The sequence below is a fragment of the Eretmochelys imbricata genome, chromosome 12, assembly GCF_965152235.1.
Source record: "Eretmochelys imbricata isolate rEreImb1 chromosome 12, rEreImb1.hap1, whole genome shotgun sequence".
NCBI lineage: Eukaryota > Metazoa > Chordata > Testudines > Cheloniidae > Eretmochelys > Eretmochelys imbricata.
The window spans coordinates 43,784,400-43,804,683 of record NC_135583.1 but is presented as its reverse complement, the minus strand read 5'-3'; the positions used below and the strand labels follow the sequence as shown (position 1 = coordinate 43,804,683).

General features: G+C 44.2%; 1 protein-coding gene across 8 annotated transcripts in view; it reads right to left on the bottom strand.

Annotated features, from left to right (window-relative positions):
- Positions 1–20,284, bottom strand: part of ADAT1 (adenosine deaminase tRNA specific 1) — an 87,968-nt gene that overhangs the window by 17,379 nt on the left and 50,305 nt on the right. For 7 of the 8 annotated variants that reach the window (XM_077830781.1, XM_077830786.1, XM_077830783.1 and 4 more), the window contains 2 exons: positions 14,619–14,705; positions 5,371–6,434 (listed from right to left, as the gene is read on the bottom strand). In XM_077830781.1, the coding sequence (XP_077686907.1) occupies positions 6,302–6,434; positions 14,619–14,705 (220 nt within the window). In that variant the 3' untranslated portion in view covers positions 5,371–6,301. Of the gene's footprint in view, positions 1–5,370; positions 6,435–14,618; positions 14,706–20,284 lie in introns of those variants that run through there. The other variant, XM_077830782.1, reaches the window with a different exon arrangement.

Here is a 20,284-nt window from a genome sequence, read left to right as displayed (position 1 = left end):
TATGGCTCTGAGGATGTCATATGGGCCGCAGCTCTGTGCTGATTGGGCCACAAGCAGCCTGCAGGGCACAGATTGCAAACCACTACTCTACTTCATGAAAATTAAAAGCCACTCCAAATTCATGATTGGAAAATAGGTATAGTCACATCACAACCCTCAGTGGGTACATCTGTACAGCAGCTTGGAGCTAGAATTCCCAGCTTGGGCAGCCATACACATGATTGAGCTAGCATACTAAAAATAGCAGTGTGGGCATGGTGGCTCAGGCTAGACACCTAAGTACAATCATGTTCATGGTCCTAGGTACATACTTGGCTGGCTAGCCTAAGCTGCCATCTGTACCACTGTGGCCATACTGCTATTTTTAGCTCACAAGCGCAACCAAGCAGTGCATGTATGGCTACCTGAGCTGGGAATTACACCTTCCAGCTGTGCTGTAGACATACTCTAAACCAGGGGTGAATGTGGGCTGGTACCCAACTGATGTTAAAGCGCTGCTGCAGTGCTTTAACTAATTGCCCCTTCCCCTCCCCCTGGGCTGCTGACCAGGGGAAGAGTGAAGGGGCAGCTGCCCCGGGGCTGACAATTTAAAAGGGCCCAGGGCTCCCAGCCACTGCTACCACAGCAGCAGCTGAAGCCCCAGGCCCTTTTCAATTGCTGCCAGAGCCCCAGGTGGTGCAGGCCAGGCAGTGCAAATAGGTTGTCTGGGGGAGGCTGACCCCCCTACCAGCCCCACCCCTTCCGGGGGCCAGAGCCAACCCTCTGTACTGGTAAGAATTTAATATTACTTTTACCCCTGCTCTAAATGTAAACAGGCTCTTAGACAAGTAAATGGGGCTGAAATTATTTTGATCTTCACTCTCTCTTTACAATGGTGCACAAGGGCCTTGGGGAACCAGGACAGAATCACAGCACTGGCCTTTGGCAAGCAGGGCTCACGCGCTGTGCAAACCCAGAACAAATGGTATTAATTATGGTATGAGCTTTCAACTTCCACATCACTGCTACACTGTTCACACTGCTTCTATGTATTCAGACTACACAGGGTAGAACAAGGAAAATGTGTGCTGCCAAGTGAAGAGGATGCAGCCTCTAGTTACATGCCAGGGCACTCATGCTATAACGGGTAGGGCAGATAGCTACATGGCAAGAATTGAGTTATTGGAGAATTGGCATCTCTCTTAATATAGTATAGTAGGAAATCACTAACCATAATACTTCAGGCTGCAAACAGAACCCTCTTTTTTTTGTTTTTTTAACACTATGGTGCTAGTGAGGTGGGCTTTTTTTTTTTTTAAATGTACCAAGGTCAATGTGGTTATCATGGTGAGCCTATTGCTGAATTTACACAAGTTGAAAATTCTAGGAGCTTACACTATATCTAAAGTTATGTTTGGCTCTAAAGATCACATTTACTGGTGCTGTCTGAAAGGGCCACAGAGTTTCTTTTGTTGGGAGGAGGCAGGATCTTGCAAAATGTTGATAGTGTCCTGTTATTAAAGCTGGTTTCAACAGTGCAGCATGTGCTCCCTGCATCTGAAAAAGTGCTCTTAATAAATAAGCCTTTCATTATTTTAGTGTTGCAGCAGTTAAGGTCCTGTCATCATTTCCATTGTGAACCCTCCTTTTTTATGAGTTAACACTCATCTATATTTGTTATGGATAGAAACTTGGCACAGCAAGTCGCTGCCTGGAGGGACTTTCTGGCCCTGGTTTTCAAAACTTGGAAGGAAGGCAATAGGTTTAGCTGGGTTTTTTTTGTATCCTTTAAACTGAAACACTGCACCATTTGTCCATAGGCAAAATTAGGCTCTGGCTAATTAGGACATAAATTGAAGCAGATGATTATATAATTCAGACACGATTCACTGGTTTATCACTTAGCCTTCCCTGAAAATTTTAAATGCACCCTACTAATACACAGGTACAGCCACCCAAACCTTGACAGGAACAAGCTTTAATCACAATAGCATGACAGGCTGAAATGACTTTGGCATTTCCTTCATGAATATCTGAAAAACAAGTGATGACTTTATTTCTTCTAACATTAGCTCAGAGATTAGTAGCCAGTCTAGACTCAGCAGCCCGGAGCCATGAGGAAAGAACTGCATCAAAGGAATGAGAAAGGGCTCCATAAAGGTCCCTTTATATTGTATCAAGAGGTGGATACATGTAGGTTGGCAGCATAACAGAGCAGGCTATTTTTCTTACTGCACATCCCTGCTTTTGGGAGAACCATTCTCACTTATAGAATGGGAAAGAGTGACTGAACCAGGATGTTTGGTGACCACATGACTACTCCTCCTCCCCCCTCCTTCCCTCTTTTAGTTAACCCTTCACTATTGGCAGTGGCAGCTCAGTTTATGCACTGGACAATGCAGGAAAGGTGTAAAACAAGAACTTTTTCAGGGACTTACTGCAACCCCCATCCCTCTCTCTCCCCCCTGTTCCCCCTTTGCCAGGGTCTCCCATGCCAGGAACTGTGTGCGCCTCTATTCCCTACTTCCCCCATTCTCCCCTCCCACCAGAGATTGGTTGTCCCTTCTGTCACTTGCACTGCATGCCCCCCCTTCCCTGGGCTCCCTATACCCTCACCAGAGGTTGTATGCACTCCCCAATATGCCAGGGGCTCTGTGTGCACACATCCCATTCCTCCCCCCTCCCCCTTATTCTCCATTCTTTCCTTTCTGTTTCAAGATGTCAAAAATTTAGTACTGTCAACCTGCCAATAGTTTGACAGCTGTTATGGGGAAATGTGTTAATGTTTGTCTTAACTGGTTCTGTGATCTGTAGCCAATTACAGAGAAGGGTTAAGTTGATAGCTCTGCTAACCAGATGCCACCAGACTCTGTCCCCCCTCATCCTTTTCATCAAAAATCAGTAGGGATCTATCCCCCAGCCTCAACAACTACCTGAAATTTTGGAGTTGATCAGATGTGACGTTCAACCCTTTTTTCTCATGAAAGAGAGAAATGTCATTACATTGAGTGACAAGGGATATGAGGGAATATCTTTTATTAGACCAACTTCTGTTGGTGAAAGAAACAAGCTTCCAAAGTCCATCTCTTTCACCATCAGCAGTTGGTCTAATAAGATATTCCCTCACCCCACCTTGTATCTCTAATATCCTGGGACCAACATTCCTGCAACAGCACTGCCAACGTTAAATTGCGTGTAAGGCCTCACAAGCTCAGCCAAGGAGCCTTTCAAGTGCTGTTTTGTTTGTTGTTTTAATTCTTGCCCTCTGGTGTGGGTTCACCAACAACTCATCTAGGCTGCAGCATGTCTGACTCTCTCATTGTCCCCATCCCAAAAGTGAGATTAATGACACCGGGCAGAAGCCCCAAAGCTGCTGGTTCCCCCTGCCATGCCTTAGTAGAAACAGGCACACTGTATAAAAGCACAGGGAAACATCCCAGAGCCAATCACCCTGTGAATAGCAAGGCTGAAAGCTTAGGAAAGAGTTAAAAAAAACCCTACATCTCCCAATTGCTGATCTAAAAGCTAGACCGCTGCGGGACAACTAGCCTTATACAACTTGTTCTAACATTACAGCTAGAGAGGAAATGGAAACATTCCAGTCTGGTTTGCAGGTTCACTGGAGACCTTGTTTATGAATAACAAAGGGGGAAAACAAGCACATTCAGAAGATCTGGCTTACGCTGGCTACATGGTATGTCACAAGACTTTAGAAAAGGGCGGAGGTAATGAGTTTGAAAATATACTGGTTCGTTTTTATATTAGTGTATTATAGTGCACTAACTGCTAAGACCTGCTGCTTCTCCATCTTAAGTGACCATACCTTCTTCCTAGATGCTTCACATTCCTGCAGTTCACCCCAACTCCAAAATATATTGGGATCTGGCCTGACCTGCTGGTTCCTTACACAAGTTCTAGATATCAACTCCTTTACCCCTACACTGGCTCAGTTCTTTCAAGAGGGCCTGGGATGTTGATGCTGGCTATGAAAAGTATGGGAGTAGACAGATCAGACTCAGGCTTTCTCCTCCTACAGCTTTATCACTTCCTACAGGAAACCATAATTTCACCACTGTGTAAACCAAAAGGATTGGCAAGGAAGGCAATAGGTTTAGCTCCTTTTCTCCCTCCTATGCATTAGAGCAGGATACAGCTGCCATCACCATGCTCAATGGTTTTGTAAAATTTAGGCTATAGCAGGACAGAAGTCTGAGTGAACAGTGGCTCTTGGGTGATTATATAATCTCAGCATCGGGCTAAAGAAATAAAATATGACCACGTGAACAGTCAATTCCCCAGATGGAAGAATCTGGGTGCACCACATGCTTCTAGTTTAACTAGGACATTTTCCATTAGTCTTAGACTGTTCTGCCATGCTCATATCATCTACTAATATTTTGCTTAGACCCATATATTAAAGCAAAGCCTGTCAGGGACTGTATATTGCTACCACAAGCCTCTCCAGCTTCTACCATGCTCAGTTAACACATGGCACAAGCCAAATGGTAACACTGAGGCCCTTAATGGTACAACCAAGATCTGTTTTCCCAAGGAGAAATGGTTAATAAAAGGCTTGGGTGTCTCAGTGTTAGTATTTCTGTCATGTGTCTGTTGGCTTAGACTTCACAGTTTCTTATCTCACTGAAAATTGTTTTTAATTGAAATGCAGCATCCTTTCTGCTCTCTGATTCAGATTTTTTTTAAAAACCTTCCCACTGTAAAATGTGGAGTCATTTATGGAACGATCTGGATATAAAAAATAAAATGACTGATTAAAAGCCCCATTTTTTACCCAACTCTTATCACATTATCTCTCATCAGTGGGGTGATTAGATACCTCAGTTCTCTGGGATTGGTCTTGGCTTGGAGGTATGAGAGAACATATAGTACCAAACCAACAGGTTTGGGTGCTGTATCTCTTCTGCAGCAGAAGGAAAGGCTGGCATGTCACCCCTTCCTACTTTCATCTCCCTTGTCAAATACATCAGAGTTTGTAGTAGATGGATCAGAACTTCCCCTACTCATACGCTGTGATAAATGAAGGGGGGGGGGACTAGCTCTCTTTTATGGACACTCGGCCAGCCAGCTAGCTATAAAATCCCTCTGAGTAGCTGTTCTCTACTTGCTTTACTTGTAAAGGGTTAAAAAGTCCACAGGTAAAAAGAAAGGAGTGGACACCTGACCAAAAGAGCCAATGGGATGGCTAGAACTTTAAAAAATTGAAACAAAACTCCCCCTTGTTGTCTGTGGTTGTTCTCTGGAGAGAGGAGACACGTAGCTGCATTATTATAAGCAGCTTTAAGCCAGGTATGAGAAATCATCAGATCATACCTAGAATTACTTGGTATTCCCCCAAATATGCAAGTAGATCAGAAAATGTCTAGAAAGACACAATTAGGGTTATTTGCTTTATTTCTGTAAGGCTTGTAGATCTCCTCTGTGCTAACCCCAGATGCTTCTGTTTGCTTGTAACCTTTAAGATCAACCCCCAAGAAAGCTATTTTGGGTACTTCATTTTTGGAATTACTCCTTTAAAATCTAGCAAAAGTCTAAGTTCCAGATGTATTTTCTTCCTTTTTGTTTTTAATAAAATTTACCTTTCTTAAGAACAAAATTGGATTTTTGGTGTCCTAAGAGGTTTGTGCATATGTTGTTTAATTGCCTGGTGGCAACAGCTAATTTCCTTTGTTTTCTTTCTCAGCTCTTCCCTGAAGGGGGGTGAAAGAGCTTGAGGGTACCCCACAGGGAGGAATTCCCAAGTGCTTCTTCCTAGGTTCAAGTGGGTTTTTGCATTTCGGTGGTGGCGTTTACCAAGCCAAGGTCAGAGAAAAGCTGTAACCTTGGGAGTTTAATACAAGCCTGGAGTAGCAAGTATTAACTTAAAATCTTTGCGGGCCCCCACCTTCTGCATTCAAAGTGCCAGAGCGAGGATTCAGCCTTGACATATGCCATGGTACATGCAGCTCAGAAGTGACCACCCAAGCCCACTGGGATCTAATTTATATTTTGTAAAGAATGACATACGCAAGCAGCCATAACAAGTTCCCTTTTCTATCCCCCTCCCTCAGAGCTCAGGCTCAGATTTTTAAAGGTATTGAGGTGTTGCTGTGCTCAGCCTAAATCCCATGCTCCCTTGGAAAACGGGATTTAGTCTCCTAAATCAGTCAGGCATTGCAATGACTCAAATCCCTTTAAACAGCTGGGCCTTAGAGACAAAGTGCTGCCTTCAACTGACAGCCAGAATTTGGCCCACACTCTAAAGCAACATCTCCCACTCTGTGTCTGAAGGCTCCATCAATGCTGGGCTCACACAGCTGCCATTTTATGTAAACTGCAGGTAATCCTTGGTATTCTTGACCCAGGTTCCTAGGGCCTGGCTATGCAACGCTTTCCAAGCTTCTTGATAGTTTGCTGCAGCTTCCTTGTACTCCCAGTAGGTCTCCAACTTCTTCTCCCTGATAGGAAATGCACCACAACAATGGACAGATTTCAGTTCTCTTATTAACAGAGGTTACCTTTCCTTTTTGAACAAATACCCAACCCTGTGAGAGGCCAATCTGCACTGACTGCTCTTCCTGACACTCTTGGCAAACAGGCAGGCATATAAATACTAATCTGCAAGAGTTTTGTGGGAATAAATGGAGAGAGGTGAAAAGGCCTACAACCATCCTACCTCCGACCTGTGGACCTAGCAGACAGACTAGGCCTCTTACGAAACTGGATAAGCCTCAGGGGGATGTCACCTGCTCTCTGGAGCTTCCTAGGTTTCTGGGAAGATGGTTAAGGAGTTCTGTGCTGTGAAGGAGTTAGGGTTTCTGGACACTTCCGGATTTCTAGAAGGTCCCTGGCTCCTGAGAGGTAGCTCTGTTCAGTTTTCTCCAGGGTGGGTGTATAAATTCTGCCCAAGTATGGCCTGTTTCTACCTCTCCACTGGTTTCAAGCCTTTGGACCACCAACAGGATGGGGACACTTTGTACGAGCAGAGTGCAGCAGACAGAGTGGTGCCAGCCATGTGGGAGAGCAGCCAGGTAGAGTCAGCAGTGTGCCTTATGAGCAGATCCACATTCCAGTGGGGTGGAATTGGTCTCATTTTGCTGGAGGATGTATAGCTAAGAGCTGCCCAAGTGGCTGAAGTTCAGAATAATCTTTTTTGCACTCTAGGGCAAACACAGGCTGGTGGAACAATGGAGTCAGAGTCTTTACTCCTCTGCCTAGAATGGAGTGAAAGAGGCGCAGCAGGGCAACATAACTTTGCTTAACATGCTACTGAGATGATGCCTGTCCCACAGGCACTAGCCATGGCCAATGCATTATAAAATGAGTGGACTATGCCACAGCATGCACATGCAGAACTGCATTCAGGCATTTACAACTTAGCTTTCACATACTTCATTGCTATCCACTTTATGTTTCGTTAAATAAACCCCAAATGATTGCAATTAGTGTCTTACTGGGGACATTACCAATGAAAGACACACTGGAGCTCTGCCCTTCAGAACACATGGAAGATTATGGGTACTAACCTTCAGCACTGAGCTGCAGGCATAGAAGAGCCCTGATAGTGGTCAGCTAGCACATGGGGAAAGCAGACTTCAGGAGACACCAAAGGTCAAAGAAGGGCTCTGGACACTGCCTCACCCCCCTTACCTCTCGCCCTAACAGCTCCGATTACAACACATGGAAGCCAAGGCAACATAAAAAGTGCAGTATGGCTGATTTAGGGCATATCTACACTGCACACTCCTTATGGCAGGGTGCAGAGCACATACACTACACACGCACCCCCACAGTTCAGGTGTATGTAGCTGTGTAGGGGTGAGGTGCTGCTTCAGCAAGTAAAGAGACACCTGAACCCCTAGGGCACGTACCTTACATGGCTCTCTAGATGTGCAAGCAGATCCACCCACCTACATTGCTATTTTTAGGTGTCTTCCAGGAAGCAGCAACATGTCCCTCCAGCTCCCAGTCGGCTCTGAGCACTGCCCCTGCCTGCAGTCACCACCCCACCCCAGCTTCCAGTGGTCGTGGTTTCTGGCCAATGGGAGCTGCAGAGCCAGCACACAGGGCAGGGGCAGTGTGTGGAGTCCCCCGGCCGTCTCTCCGCTTAGGAGCCAGAGGGACATGTTGCTTCTTCCTGAGAGCCGCACGAAGCTGGAAGCCTGCCAGCCCCAGAGCAACTGGAATTTTAACGGTCCAGTCAGCACTGCTGCCAGGGTCCCTTTTCCTGCCACAGGTGTTCTGGTTGAAAACTGGACACCAGGCAAACGTAGTGTAGTGTCCCACTGCCTCCCTGGTGCTGGAGCCTTTCGCCGCCACAGGGAGCTGCCAGAGCCTTTTCCTACCACAGGGAAAGGCTCTGGCAGGGGGGCAGCAGCGGTGAAAGGCTCGCGCAGCTCCCTGCTTCCAGAGCCTTTCCCTGTTTCCTCCTCACTGTCAGAGCCTTTCACGGTCACATGTAGCTACATGCTGCAGGGTGGACACAGTCTGCTTTTCACTGCGGTATGTAGCTATGCACACCCTATGCACCACTGCCAGGAGTGTGCAGCACAGACATATCCTGAGTTTTCTCTCCCCATTCCTCCAGCACAGAGGTGGGCAAACTACGGCCCGTGGGACCATCCTGCCTGCCCGTTGAGCTCCCGGCCGGGGAGGCTAGCCCCCTCCCCCGCAGCCACACCACCGCTTGCACCCGCCCACCTCCCAGGCTTTCCAATAAGCCTGTCCTGCTGCTCTGAGCGGCATGGTGTGTGTGTGGGGGGGTGGATTGGATAAGGGACAGGAGGTCCCGGGGGGCAGTCAGGGGACGGAGAGGGGTTGGATGGGGAGGAGGTTCGGGGTGGGGAGGTCAGGAGACAGGGCGTTGGATAAGGGGTGCGGTCCTGGGGGCACAGTTAGGGATGGGGGTCCTGGGAGGGGGCAGTCAGGGGACAAGGAGCGGGGGGGAGGTTGGATGCGTCGGGGGTTCTGGGGGAGGAAGTCAGGGGCGGGAAGTGGGAGGGGGAGGATAGGGGGGTGGGGTGCCAGGCTGTTTGCAGAGGCACAGCCTTCCCTACCTGGCCCTCCATACTGTTTCGCAACCCCGATATGGCCCTCGGGCCAAAAAATTTGCCCACCCCTGCTCCAGCACATGCTACTGTCAACTAGCACAGCACACCAGCATCGCCTACTCCAAGATCCCAGCCACTAGGGAGCAACAACTGTGATGTGAAGAGAGTTCTGATTACACTTAATGGATTGTCACAGACTCATCTCTTTGGCCAGAGACTCCCCTGCACTTGCATTCACACTCCTGTATTTAAGGGGCTGTTAGTAAATTTAGGTCTCCTCATTGTTTGTGTAAATCAGTGTTATACGAGAAACGCTCACATGATCAACAGGCAAGAAAAGAGATGATCTATTCTCCTGTAGCCCCAGGCAAATCTCTGAAAAAATCTGACACATTGGCATGTGCATGTATTCAACCCTACTCTTCTCCACAGCACAAAAGCCACACCTTTGATCCATTATTCAGTTTCAAACTTTACTTTCAAGTCTTCATCCATAATTGAGATCACATATCTAGTTACTAAAGGTAACTGTGTTAACAATGTATCAGGACAAAGTACCACAAGAACATTCTGATTAAAAAATTAGAAGTATACTAAATAAACGCAATGTACATAAGTGGATTCAAAACTGGCTGACAGACCTTCAAAACGTAATTGTTAATGGGGAATTGCCCTCAAATTGGGGTGCATCCCATAGAGTCCCCAAGGGATCTGGTTTTGGGCCTGTTTATCTAATATCTTTATCAATGCTCTGGAAGAAAATATAAAATCATTCCTAGTACAGGTGATAGACTGCTGAAGCAATAAATAATGATGAAGACAGAGCAGTCATACAGAATGATCTCGACTGTTTGGTAACACAGACCTATTCAAACAAAATTCTTTTTAACACAGTGAAATGCAAGGTCATGAATCTAGGAACAAGAAATACAGGCCACACCTACAGAACAATACTCGGGGGGAACAATGCTCTGGAAAGAAGTGACAGTGTGAGAGTGCAGGGATACTACGCTTGTTAACTTCAGCTAAGCTTCTCCCTCCTCTTGCATTTGTGCTTATGTTTAACTGAAAGTTTACAAGCAAGTTTTCATAAATATAAAGGGAAGGGTAAACCCCTTTAAAATCCCTCCTGGCCAGAGGAAAAATCCTCTCACCTGTAAAGGATTAAGAAGCTAAAGGTAACCTCGCTGGCACCTGACCAAAATGACTAATGAGGAGACAAGAAACTTTCAAAAGCTGGGAGGAGGGAGAAAAACAAAGGATCTGTGTCTGTCCGTATGATGCTTGGAGTCTTAGAACTTAGTAAGTAATCTAGCTAGGTATGAGTTAGATTATGATTTCTTTAAATGGCTGAGAAAATAGCTGTGCTGAATAGAATGAATATTCCTGTCTGTGTGTCTTTTTTGTAACTTAAGGTTTTGCCTAGAGGGATTCTCTGTGTTTTGAATCTAATTACCCTGTAAGGTATTCACCATCCTGATTTTACAGAGGTGATTCTTTTTTTACTTCTATTAAAAGTCTTCTTGTAAGGAACCTGAATGCTTTTTCATTGTTCTAAGATCCAAGGGTTTGGGTCTGTGGTCACCTATGCAAATTGGTGAGGATTTTTACCAAACCTTCCCCAGGAAGTGGAGTGCAAGGGTTGGGAGGATTTTGGGGGGGAAAGTCGTTTCCAAACTACATTTCTTCAGGAACCCAGATAAAGTTTGGTGGTAGCGGTGGAAGTCCAAGGGTAAAATAGTTCGTACCTTGGGGAAGTTTTAACTTAAGCTGGTAAAAGTAAGCTTAGGGGGTTTTCATGCAGGGCCCCACATCTGTACCCTACAGTTCAGAATGGGGAAGGAACCTTGACACAAGTTTTGAAAAATTTACTCAAACCTATTACCCAGAGAACTAAGCCCACCAGCCATAATGAAAGAAACCTATGCTGCCCTATCCCCAAGGCCTCACGCCCTGCAATTTAAAGGAATTGGTAATCAGAGTCCCTGGAGCAAACAAGCTCTCCACAGGAGAGGAGTTGCAATTAAATATAGTGTGCATAGACATCCCCCAGGTGAGAGGCAGAGAGGGGAAGAAAAAGGAAAGTACAGTTGAAGAGGTAGGTGAACCAGGATGGCATGGAGTCCCAAAGACCAAGGCGGCAATGCTGTTAGGGAGGAGGGACTGATCAATCATCATAAGTAGCAGAAAGACCTGGGAACAGACAAGGGACCCATGGACTTAACCCAGAGGAGGCAGTTAGTGACTTTGGAAAAAAATGTGTCAATGGAGTAATGGGGGTAGATTGCAAGGGATCAAGAAGGAAATCAGAGAAATGAAGGCAGGAACTTAGGAGGCAAAGTGGGGAGGAGGAAGAGAAGATGGACTGATGGCTATAAGAAAGTGGAGTCTAGGGAGCGTAAGGTAGGAGATACCAGGATGCACTTGAACGCAGAAGAAAAGGAGTTGGTGAGGCAGGCAGACAGACAAGGGATTGGGGAGAAAGACAGATAAACAAATGAGAGTCAGGAGGGATGGTTTGACAGCTTGGAAATCAATAGAAAAATTCCACTCTGAATCAGAGCCCAGAGTGAAGGAAGAGAATATGTTGTGAAGAGTGGCACGAAGTGGAAGTGGAGGGGGAACAGTGGTTTGAAGTTACCCGCTATAGTGTTTGGTCAGTAGCAGGAAAGCAGCAGGGCAGGCTGAGTGGAGAGCTAGGTCCCCCTGCTGTACACACTAAGCTTGTATAGCCTGTATCAGAGACACTCGTATCTGTGTGTCTGCTGAACTGTGCCACAAGGAAAAGTCCAGAGACAGAAAATGATAAAAGGACAAAAATGCCACAGGAAATTACAAAACCACAGGAATCCTGAAAAGGCTTGAGGTGAAAGAGTGTTATGTAAGCAGCACATGGCCAGCCTTCCAATCACGCAGCAGCATGTCCCCAATGCACCACACAAACCCAGCTCCTACCATCCCAGTTATGAAGAAGTCACGTTGGACAAACAACTGAAGTAGAGCTCCCCCTGCAATGCTGTGGCTTAAAGGACAAATCCTTGGATGTTTAAAACATGTACATATCCAGCAGAAGTGGGGAGGTGGTATTGCCTCTCTCTACTCGAATAATGTTCCACTTTTCTTGTCCACACTTCAAAAAGATGTTGAAAAACTGGAGAGGGCTCAGAGGGGGTACAAAAATGATTCAGGGTCTAAAAGAAATCCAAGTAAGAGATTTAAAGAGTTCAGTCTGTTCAGCTCATCAAATAGAAGGTTGAGGGGCAACTTGATCACAGTCCAGAAGTATCTACATGAGGAGAAGATTTTTCAGGGATCTTTAAGCCTTCTGACAAAAGCATAAATGAAATCCAATGGGGGGAGTTGAAAAATCCTAACTGGAAATAAGACCGTTTTTTCCAACAATTGGGATATTTAACCTTTGGAACAGATTAACTATGGATGTGGTAGATTCACCATCACTTGGAATCTTGAAATCAAGATTAAATGTCTCTTTCTAACATATATGATCTAGAGTTCAACCAGAAGTTATGAGCTTGATGCAGCAGTGGTGGATGGAGTTCTATGCCCTGTGGTATTATATACAGGTCAGACTACAGGTCATACAGAATGGTCCCTTATGGCTTAAAAACCTATGCATTGCTTTCTTTAGTAACATAGTAACAAACTCTATTAGAGTTCTTTGAAGGGGTCCAGTGGACATAGTGTACTTAGATTTCCAGAAAGCCTTTGATAAGGTCCCTCACCAAAGGCTCTTATGTAAATTAAGTTGTCATGGGATAAGAGGGAAGATCCTTTCATGGATTGAGAACTGGTTAAAAGACAGGGAACAAAGGGTAGGAATAAATGGTAAATTTTCAGAATGGAGAGGGGTAACTAGTGGTGTTCCCAAGGGTCAGTCCTAGGACCAATCCTATTCAACCTATTCATAAATAATCTGGAGAAAGGGGTAAACAGTGAGGTGGCAAAGTTTGCAGATGATACTAAACTGCTCAAGATAGTTAAGACCAAAGCAGACTGCGAAGAACTTCGAAAAGATCTCACAAAACTAAGTGACTGGGCAACAAAATGGCAAATGAAATTTAATGTGGATAAATGTAAAGTAATGCACATTGGAAAAAATAACCCCAGCTATACATACAGTATGATGGGGGCTAATTTAGTTACACCTAATCAGGAGAAAGATCTTGAAGTCATTGTGGATAGTTCTCTGAAGACATCCATGCAGTGTGCAGCGGCAGTCAAAAAAGCAAACGGGATGTTAGGAATCATTAAAAAAGGGATAGACAATAAGACAGAGAATATCTTATTGCCCTTATATAAATCTATGGTACGCCCACATCCCCTCATCTCAAAAAAGATATACTAGCATTAGAAAAGGTTCAGAAAAGGGCAACTAAAATGATAAGGGGTTTGGAATGGATCACATATGAGGACAGATTAAAGAGGCTAGGACTTTTCAGCTTGTAAGAGGAGACTAAGGGGGGATATGATAGAGGTATATAAAATCATAAGTGGTGTGGAGAAAGTGAATAAGGAAAAGTTTTTTACTAGTTCCCATAATATAAGAACTAGGAACCATCAAATGAAATTAATGGGTAGCAGGTTTAAAACAAATAAAAGAAAGTTCTTCTTCACTCAGCCCACAGTCAACCTGTGGAACTCCTTGCCTGAGGCGGTTGTGAAGGCTAGGACTATAATAGGGTTTAAAAGAGAACTAGATAAATTCATAGAGGTTAAGTCCATTAATGGCTATCAGCCAGGATTGGTAAGGAATGGTGTCCCTAGACTCTGTTTGTCAGAGGGTGGAGATGGATGGCAGGAGAGAGATCACTGATCATTACCCATTAGGTTCACTCCCTCTGGGGCACCTGGCATTGGCCACTGTCGATAAGACAGGATACTGGGCTGGATGGACCTTTGGTCTTGCCCAGTATGGCCATTCTTATGTTCTTATAATGAAATTGCCACTAAGTAAGAGTTTCTGCTTTTATTAAAAGTCTCTATGCATAAAACAGATACAGCCCATGAAGCAGACATGCAAGCTGTTCACACTGGCCCCCACTCCCCATGGGCCTTCTCTGTGACCTGAAGGGAAAAGCGTTTAGCTCTTGGACTTCTCTCTACTGACACTAGTGCCTTTACTGGCAATTAGTAACAGCTACAACAGTGGTTTTTGTGATGTGGACACCTGCGCACTAGGAAATGCACTGAGACCCACCTAATTATTTCACAGATACTAAACAGTGGCTAATTATCACCACTGGTTTCTGTCTGTGCCAACACTGGCTGGATTTTAACCCAATTATTTCTCATCCTTGCTCACCTGAACTAGCAAGTCCCCCAAAAACTTTTTCATATCCTGGTCTCACTTGAATACAAGAGGTACCATTACTGCTAACTTACCAACTGGGTAAGAAAGCACATACTGCACTTGCCAATATCCAAATGTTGTAGCCTTAAAAAGCCAAATTGTAATGCTGATCCCAGCAGTAATCAAATTCCCTTATATTGGCAGCCTCTGGTTTCATTAGAGCCACTCTTGGAATCTGTTGAGATTCTCCTTATAACCAATCAGAAAGAGTAATTTCTCACCTGAGAGATTCTGGCAGATTCTCCTGTGAAATACTAGCCATCAGCCTTTGGAATACATGGAAAAGTTCCACCTTACAGATCCGGGACCTAAGAAGAAGAAGAAACTCAATTCAAATCATCAGCCGTAGAACAATTAAAACAGCAGTTTTGCTGTAGACGCCTGTCTCATTAGGCCTACAGCAATGATGGATAATTTGCTCCTTCCCTCAATTATAAATGCTTTGCCTAGGATAATTTTACAAACAACTAGCCACCTCCCAGAGTCTTGTACATCTAGAACTGCTCTCAGGGGGAAGAAGAGGATGCCACAAGAAAGGAGCTTTTAAACAAATGCACTTTTATTTGTTTGTAAAACCTTGAATAGTTTTACAGATGAGGTTGATATGTTGGAGAAAATGGTCCCCTACTTCTATGCCTTGTGGAGGTGACAGTAACTAACTTCACTTACTAGAAAAGTCTGGTTAGTTATAAACACTATCTTCTATGAATTTTTTTAGGGCGTTTACAAAGTTACTCCCCGTTCAAATGGTGGTAATTTTATAAATATTTAGAAAGAGGCCATAATGATAAAATACAACTACAATTAGCAGTTCTGTAGGTTTCTGAGATAATTTAGAGTTGGTTTTCTAATTATAGTTTTAAATTTTCAAATAATGAGTTTGCTAGAGAAGTGAAAGGAGCGAAATGAGGAGAAAGGAAGGGTCATGGAAAGCCAAAAGGGAGAGGTAGTCATTCATACAATCACCTTAGAACAGCCATAGGCCAGTATACCCTGTCAAAGACAACAGTGGGATACAAAATTCTGATTCACATTTCTATAGTATCAGGAGCATTTTCTGGCTGCGTTCAGTAGTGTCATGGGAATCTGGAATGGTATGCTTACTTTTACAATTCACATGAGAACAGCCCAGACAAAGACCCTTTATTAATTTCTTGAAGGATGTAAAGGGATCCGAAACTATTTAACTTCTGCTGCTCCGTCTGAGCTCTCCACTCTCCTGTCCCTTCACTTGAAGTGATACATTGATAAAGAGCTACACTGTCCAAGAGGCAAGCTGTAAAGCTGTTCTAGCTAGTGCTATGTCAGACTACAGAGGGGACATTTCAATATCCCCACAGCATCCTGTACATGAGATTGTGCCCCTGCCAGCCCACATCCATCTCAGAGACGAGGGGCTCAGCACCAAACATCAAGCAAGAGAACAACCCACAAGACTTTGACAGAACTGCCAACGATTACATTATTTATCATGAATAAAAACCCTCAGTAAGACAGATGGGGGGGAAGGGGATAAAAATCCTGCGCTGCCTCACAGGGGTGCCAGGTAGACACACTCAGTACTGGCTGTGAGACACTCTGATGTTATGGTGGTGCAACATTGAAAGGCCCATGAGTAAATAAGGAAAGTGAGTGCCATTTGAAAATTATGATTTATAAGGAAGGCCTAGAAGGTGGAGTTTTTTAAATAGTTTGTTTCCTGACAATTTTTTAACCTTAGAAATAGCAGGAATATCCAGTCTTCTCTTTCCTGTTTTTGCCAGAAGACTTTTTGGAGACCTGGGTAAGTAGAATGGGGAATGCCTTCAGCCTTAAATGAATGCTTAGAATATTGAGCCTTTAACAAAGATATTTTATTCTGTTTGGTGGTTTGGTTAATTTTCATTAAGAAAAGCCAACCAAAAAAAAACAAACAACCCAGACTGTATAAAACTGCTTCCTCCTTCAGTTAATCAGGTTTTACTTCCTTGGTATCTGTTACGTTGTAATCCTAAATGCCATAAAGAGCCTAGTATATAATTTTAGTAATAACAGTCATCCATAAAGTCTTACAGGAAAAACAGTAGACAAGACATGAATTTCTAATGGAACAAACTAAGCCTTTACGTTGGAGCTTTAGTCACAAAGAAAGAAAAGAGTATACACCCCTTTGCAATCCACACTGGATTTTTTTTTCCAAATGTGTTAAATTAGTGCAGATGAAAAGAGTCCTACTTAACAGATATAGCATGGAGCACAGAACAGATATAGCATGGAGCACAGCCTTGTAAGCTTCCCTCACACCATCCATCAGTTCACCCATTCAGGATGACAGGTTTCAGAGTAACAGCCGTGTTAGTCTGTATTCAAAAAGAAAAGGAGTACTTGTGGCACCTTAGAGACTAACCAATTTATTTGAGCATGAGCTTTCGTGAGCTACAGCTCACTTCATCGGATGCATACCGTGGAAACTGCAGCAGACTTTATATCCCCCTCATCCAGGTTTTCTCACATCCCCCCCACCCCCATACACACACAAACTCACTCTCCTGCTGGTAATAGCTCATCCAAACTGACCACTCTCCAAGTTTAAATCCAAGTTAAACCAGAACATCTGGGGGGGGGGGTAGGAAAAAACAAGAGGAAATAGGCTACCTTGCATAATGACTTAGCCACTCCCAGTCTCTATTTAAGCCTAAATTAATAGTATCCAATTTGCAAATGAATTCCAATTCAGCAGTTTCTCGCTGGAGTCTGGATTTGAAGTTTTTTTGTTTTAAGATAGCGACCTTCATGTCTGTGATTGCGTGACCAGAGAGATTGAAGTGTTCTCCGACTGGTTTATGAATGCTATAATTCTTGACATCTGATTTGTGTCCATTTATTCTTTTACGTAGAGACTGTCCAGTTTGACCAATGTACATGGCAGAGGGGCATTGCTGGCACATGATGGCATATATCACATTGGTGGATGTGCAGGTGAACGAGCCTCTGATAGTGTGGCTGATGTGATTAGGCCCTGTGATGGTGTCCCCTGAATAGATATGTGGGCACAATTGGCAACGGGCTTTGTTGCAAGGATAAGTTCCTGGGTTAGTGCTTCTGTGGAACCCAGGAACTTGGAGAGTGGTCAGTTTGGATGAGCTATTACCAGCAGGAGAGTGAGTTTGTGTGTGTATGGGGGTGGGGGGGATGTGAGAAAACCTGGATTTGTGCTGGAAATGGCCCACCTTGATTATCATGCACATTGTAGGGAGAATGGTCACTTTGGATGAGCTATTACCAGCAGGATAGTGAGTTTGTGTGTGTGGTTTTTGGGAGGGGGATGAGGGGGTGAGAGAACCTGGATTTGAGCAGGAAATGGCCCAACTTGATTATCATGCACATTGTGTAAAGAGTTGTCACTTTGGATGGGCTATCACCAGCAGGAGAGTGAATTTGTGTGGGGGGGTGGAGGGTGAGAAAACCTGGATTTGTGCTGGAAATGGCCCAACCTGATGATCACTTTAGATAAGCTATTACCAGCAGGAGAGTGGGGTGGGAGGAGGTATTGTTTCATATTCTCTGTGTATATATAAAGTCTGCTGCAGTTTCCACGGTATGCATCCGATGAAGTGAGCTGTAGCTCACGAAAGCTCATGCTCAAATAAATTGGTTAGTCTCTAAGGTGCCACAAGTACTCCTTTCCATTCAGGATGAGAGGTTAATTCAACCTCCATAGTCCATTCAGTTCTTGACCTCTCTGCTCTGACTTTATTGCAATTATATAAAGTGCACTTTTCCACAGTTCTAGGAGCAGGTATTATTATTTAATGTGTTTATTACGGCAGTGCCAAAGGGCCCGCCAAGAACAGAACTAGGCACTGTACAAACACAGAGCAGCAGACAGTCCCTGCGCTGAAGAACTTACAGTGTAACTAGACTAGACTGACAAAAGGTGGGGTGAGGCATAGAACACACCAACAGAGTGAGCAATGTGATGACACCAAACAGCATGCTAGTTCCACCTTTAGGGAGGAGGAGGAGGTGAAGAAGGCAGGTAAAGGGGCTACTTAAGAGGAGATAAGCTAAAGGGAAAGAAAAGGGAAGGGGGTGAGGGGGACAGGGCAGGGGGGAAGAGGGTAAGAGGGGCAGATGTGGAGTGACGATGAGGTGAGGAGACTGAGGGATGGATGGAACAAGCAGCCAATCAGCACAGAGCAGGAAGAGTCCAATGAAAACTCCAGAAAGATCTAAGAGTCCATATGTCTCTGGCTGGTTCCTCTCACTGTACAAACAAACAATTAGTACAAAATGTGCAAACAATTTACAAAAATACTTACAAACATCAAATAGGCTCATCTACATTTATTAATATTGTACCAAATACCACACTTCTAAGTTAAAACTATAAAGCTCTTCTTGGTCTTCCTGTTCCTAGAGAGGAGATGGAAACATTGTACAGTGGACTTTTAATAAAGGTAGACAGCAATTCTAAGTCAAGGAGATTTTTCTCCTGGAAGCATGGCATCTTGTCTTAGTGTCTCCTTCAGAAAGACTAAATCTAGGACTCTCCTCCCCGGCACCTCATTCACTACTGCTCAGTTCCCAGCCCATGGGAAAACAGACAGGCCATGCAAGGCACCAGTTAATGAATTGGTGATGTGGACAATGGACTACTGTACCAGAACACGGCGAAGACTGCCAACTATTTTCCCATTTATCTGCGGGGTGGGTCTACATGCTCAGGGTCTAACTGATCACCATATTTGGGGTCAGAAAGGAATTTTCCTCCAGGTCAGATTGGCTGAGACCGTGGGGGCTTTTCGACTTCCCCAGCAGCCTGGGGCACGTGCAGGTTTAAACTAGCGTAAATGCTGAATTCTCTGTAACTTGAAGTCTTTAAACCATGATTTGAGGACTTCAGTAACTCGGTTAGAGATCTATTTCAGGCGTGGGGAAGGTTCTGTGGCCTGTGCTGTACAGGAGGTCAGACTAGATGATCACAATAGTCCCTTCTGATCTTAAAGTCTATGAGTCTTCTTTCAAACAGGCTACTGAACAAGCTACAACTTTTGGTTGTCACTCACCTGACCTGGAATTCAGCAACCCATAGGCAAAAGTCTCTATATCCCATCATCAATTCTGAGATATCACATCCCAACTTATCAGCATTTTCGATATGTCAATCCCCAGACACATTCATATTACAGAAACCAGCAGTCCTGTCCACAGTAGTGGAATTTTTCAAAAGTTTTTCAAAGACACATTATTAAGGGCACAAGAGCAAACTATCCCATTGTGTAAGAAAGATAGGAAGTATGGCAAGAGACCACCCTGGCTAAACCAGGACCTAAACCTAAAAAGAGTCCTACAAAAAGTGGAAACTCAGTCAAATTACAAATGATTTATATAAACAAATAACACAAGTATGTAGGGACAAAATTAGAAAAACCAAGGCATGAAACGAGATCAAACTAGCTAGGGACATAAAAGGAAACAAGAAAACATTCTACAAATGCATTAGAAGCAAGAGGAAGATCAAGGACAGAGTAGGCCCATTACTCAATGATGGGGGAAAGACAATAACAGAAAATGTGGAAATGGCAGAGGTGCTTAATGACTTCTTTGTTTCAGTTTTCAGCAAGAAGGGTGGTGGCGACTGGATATCTAAACATAGTGAATGCCAGTGAAAATGAGGTAGGATCAGAGTCTAAGATAGGGAAAGAACAAGTCAAAAATTACTTAGACAAATTAGAAGTCTTCAAATCACCAGGGCCTGAAGAAATGCATCTTAGACTACTCAAGGAGTTGACTGAGGAGATATCTGAGCCATTAGCAATTATCTTTGAAAAGTCATGGAAGATGGGAGACATTCCAGAAGACTAGAAAAGGGCAAATATAGTGCCCATCTATGAAAAGGAAAATA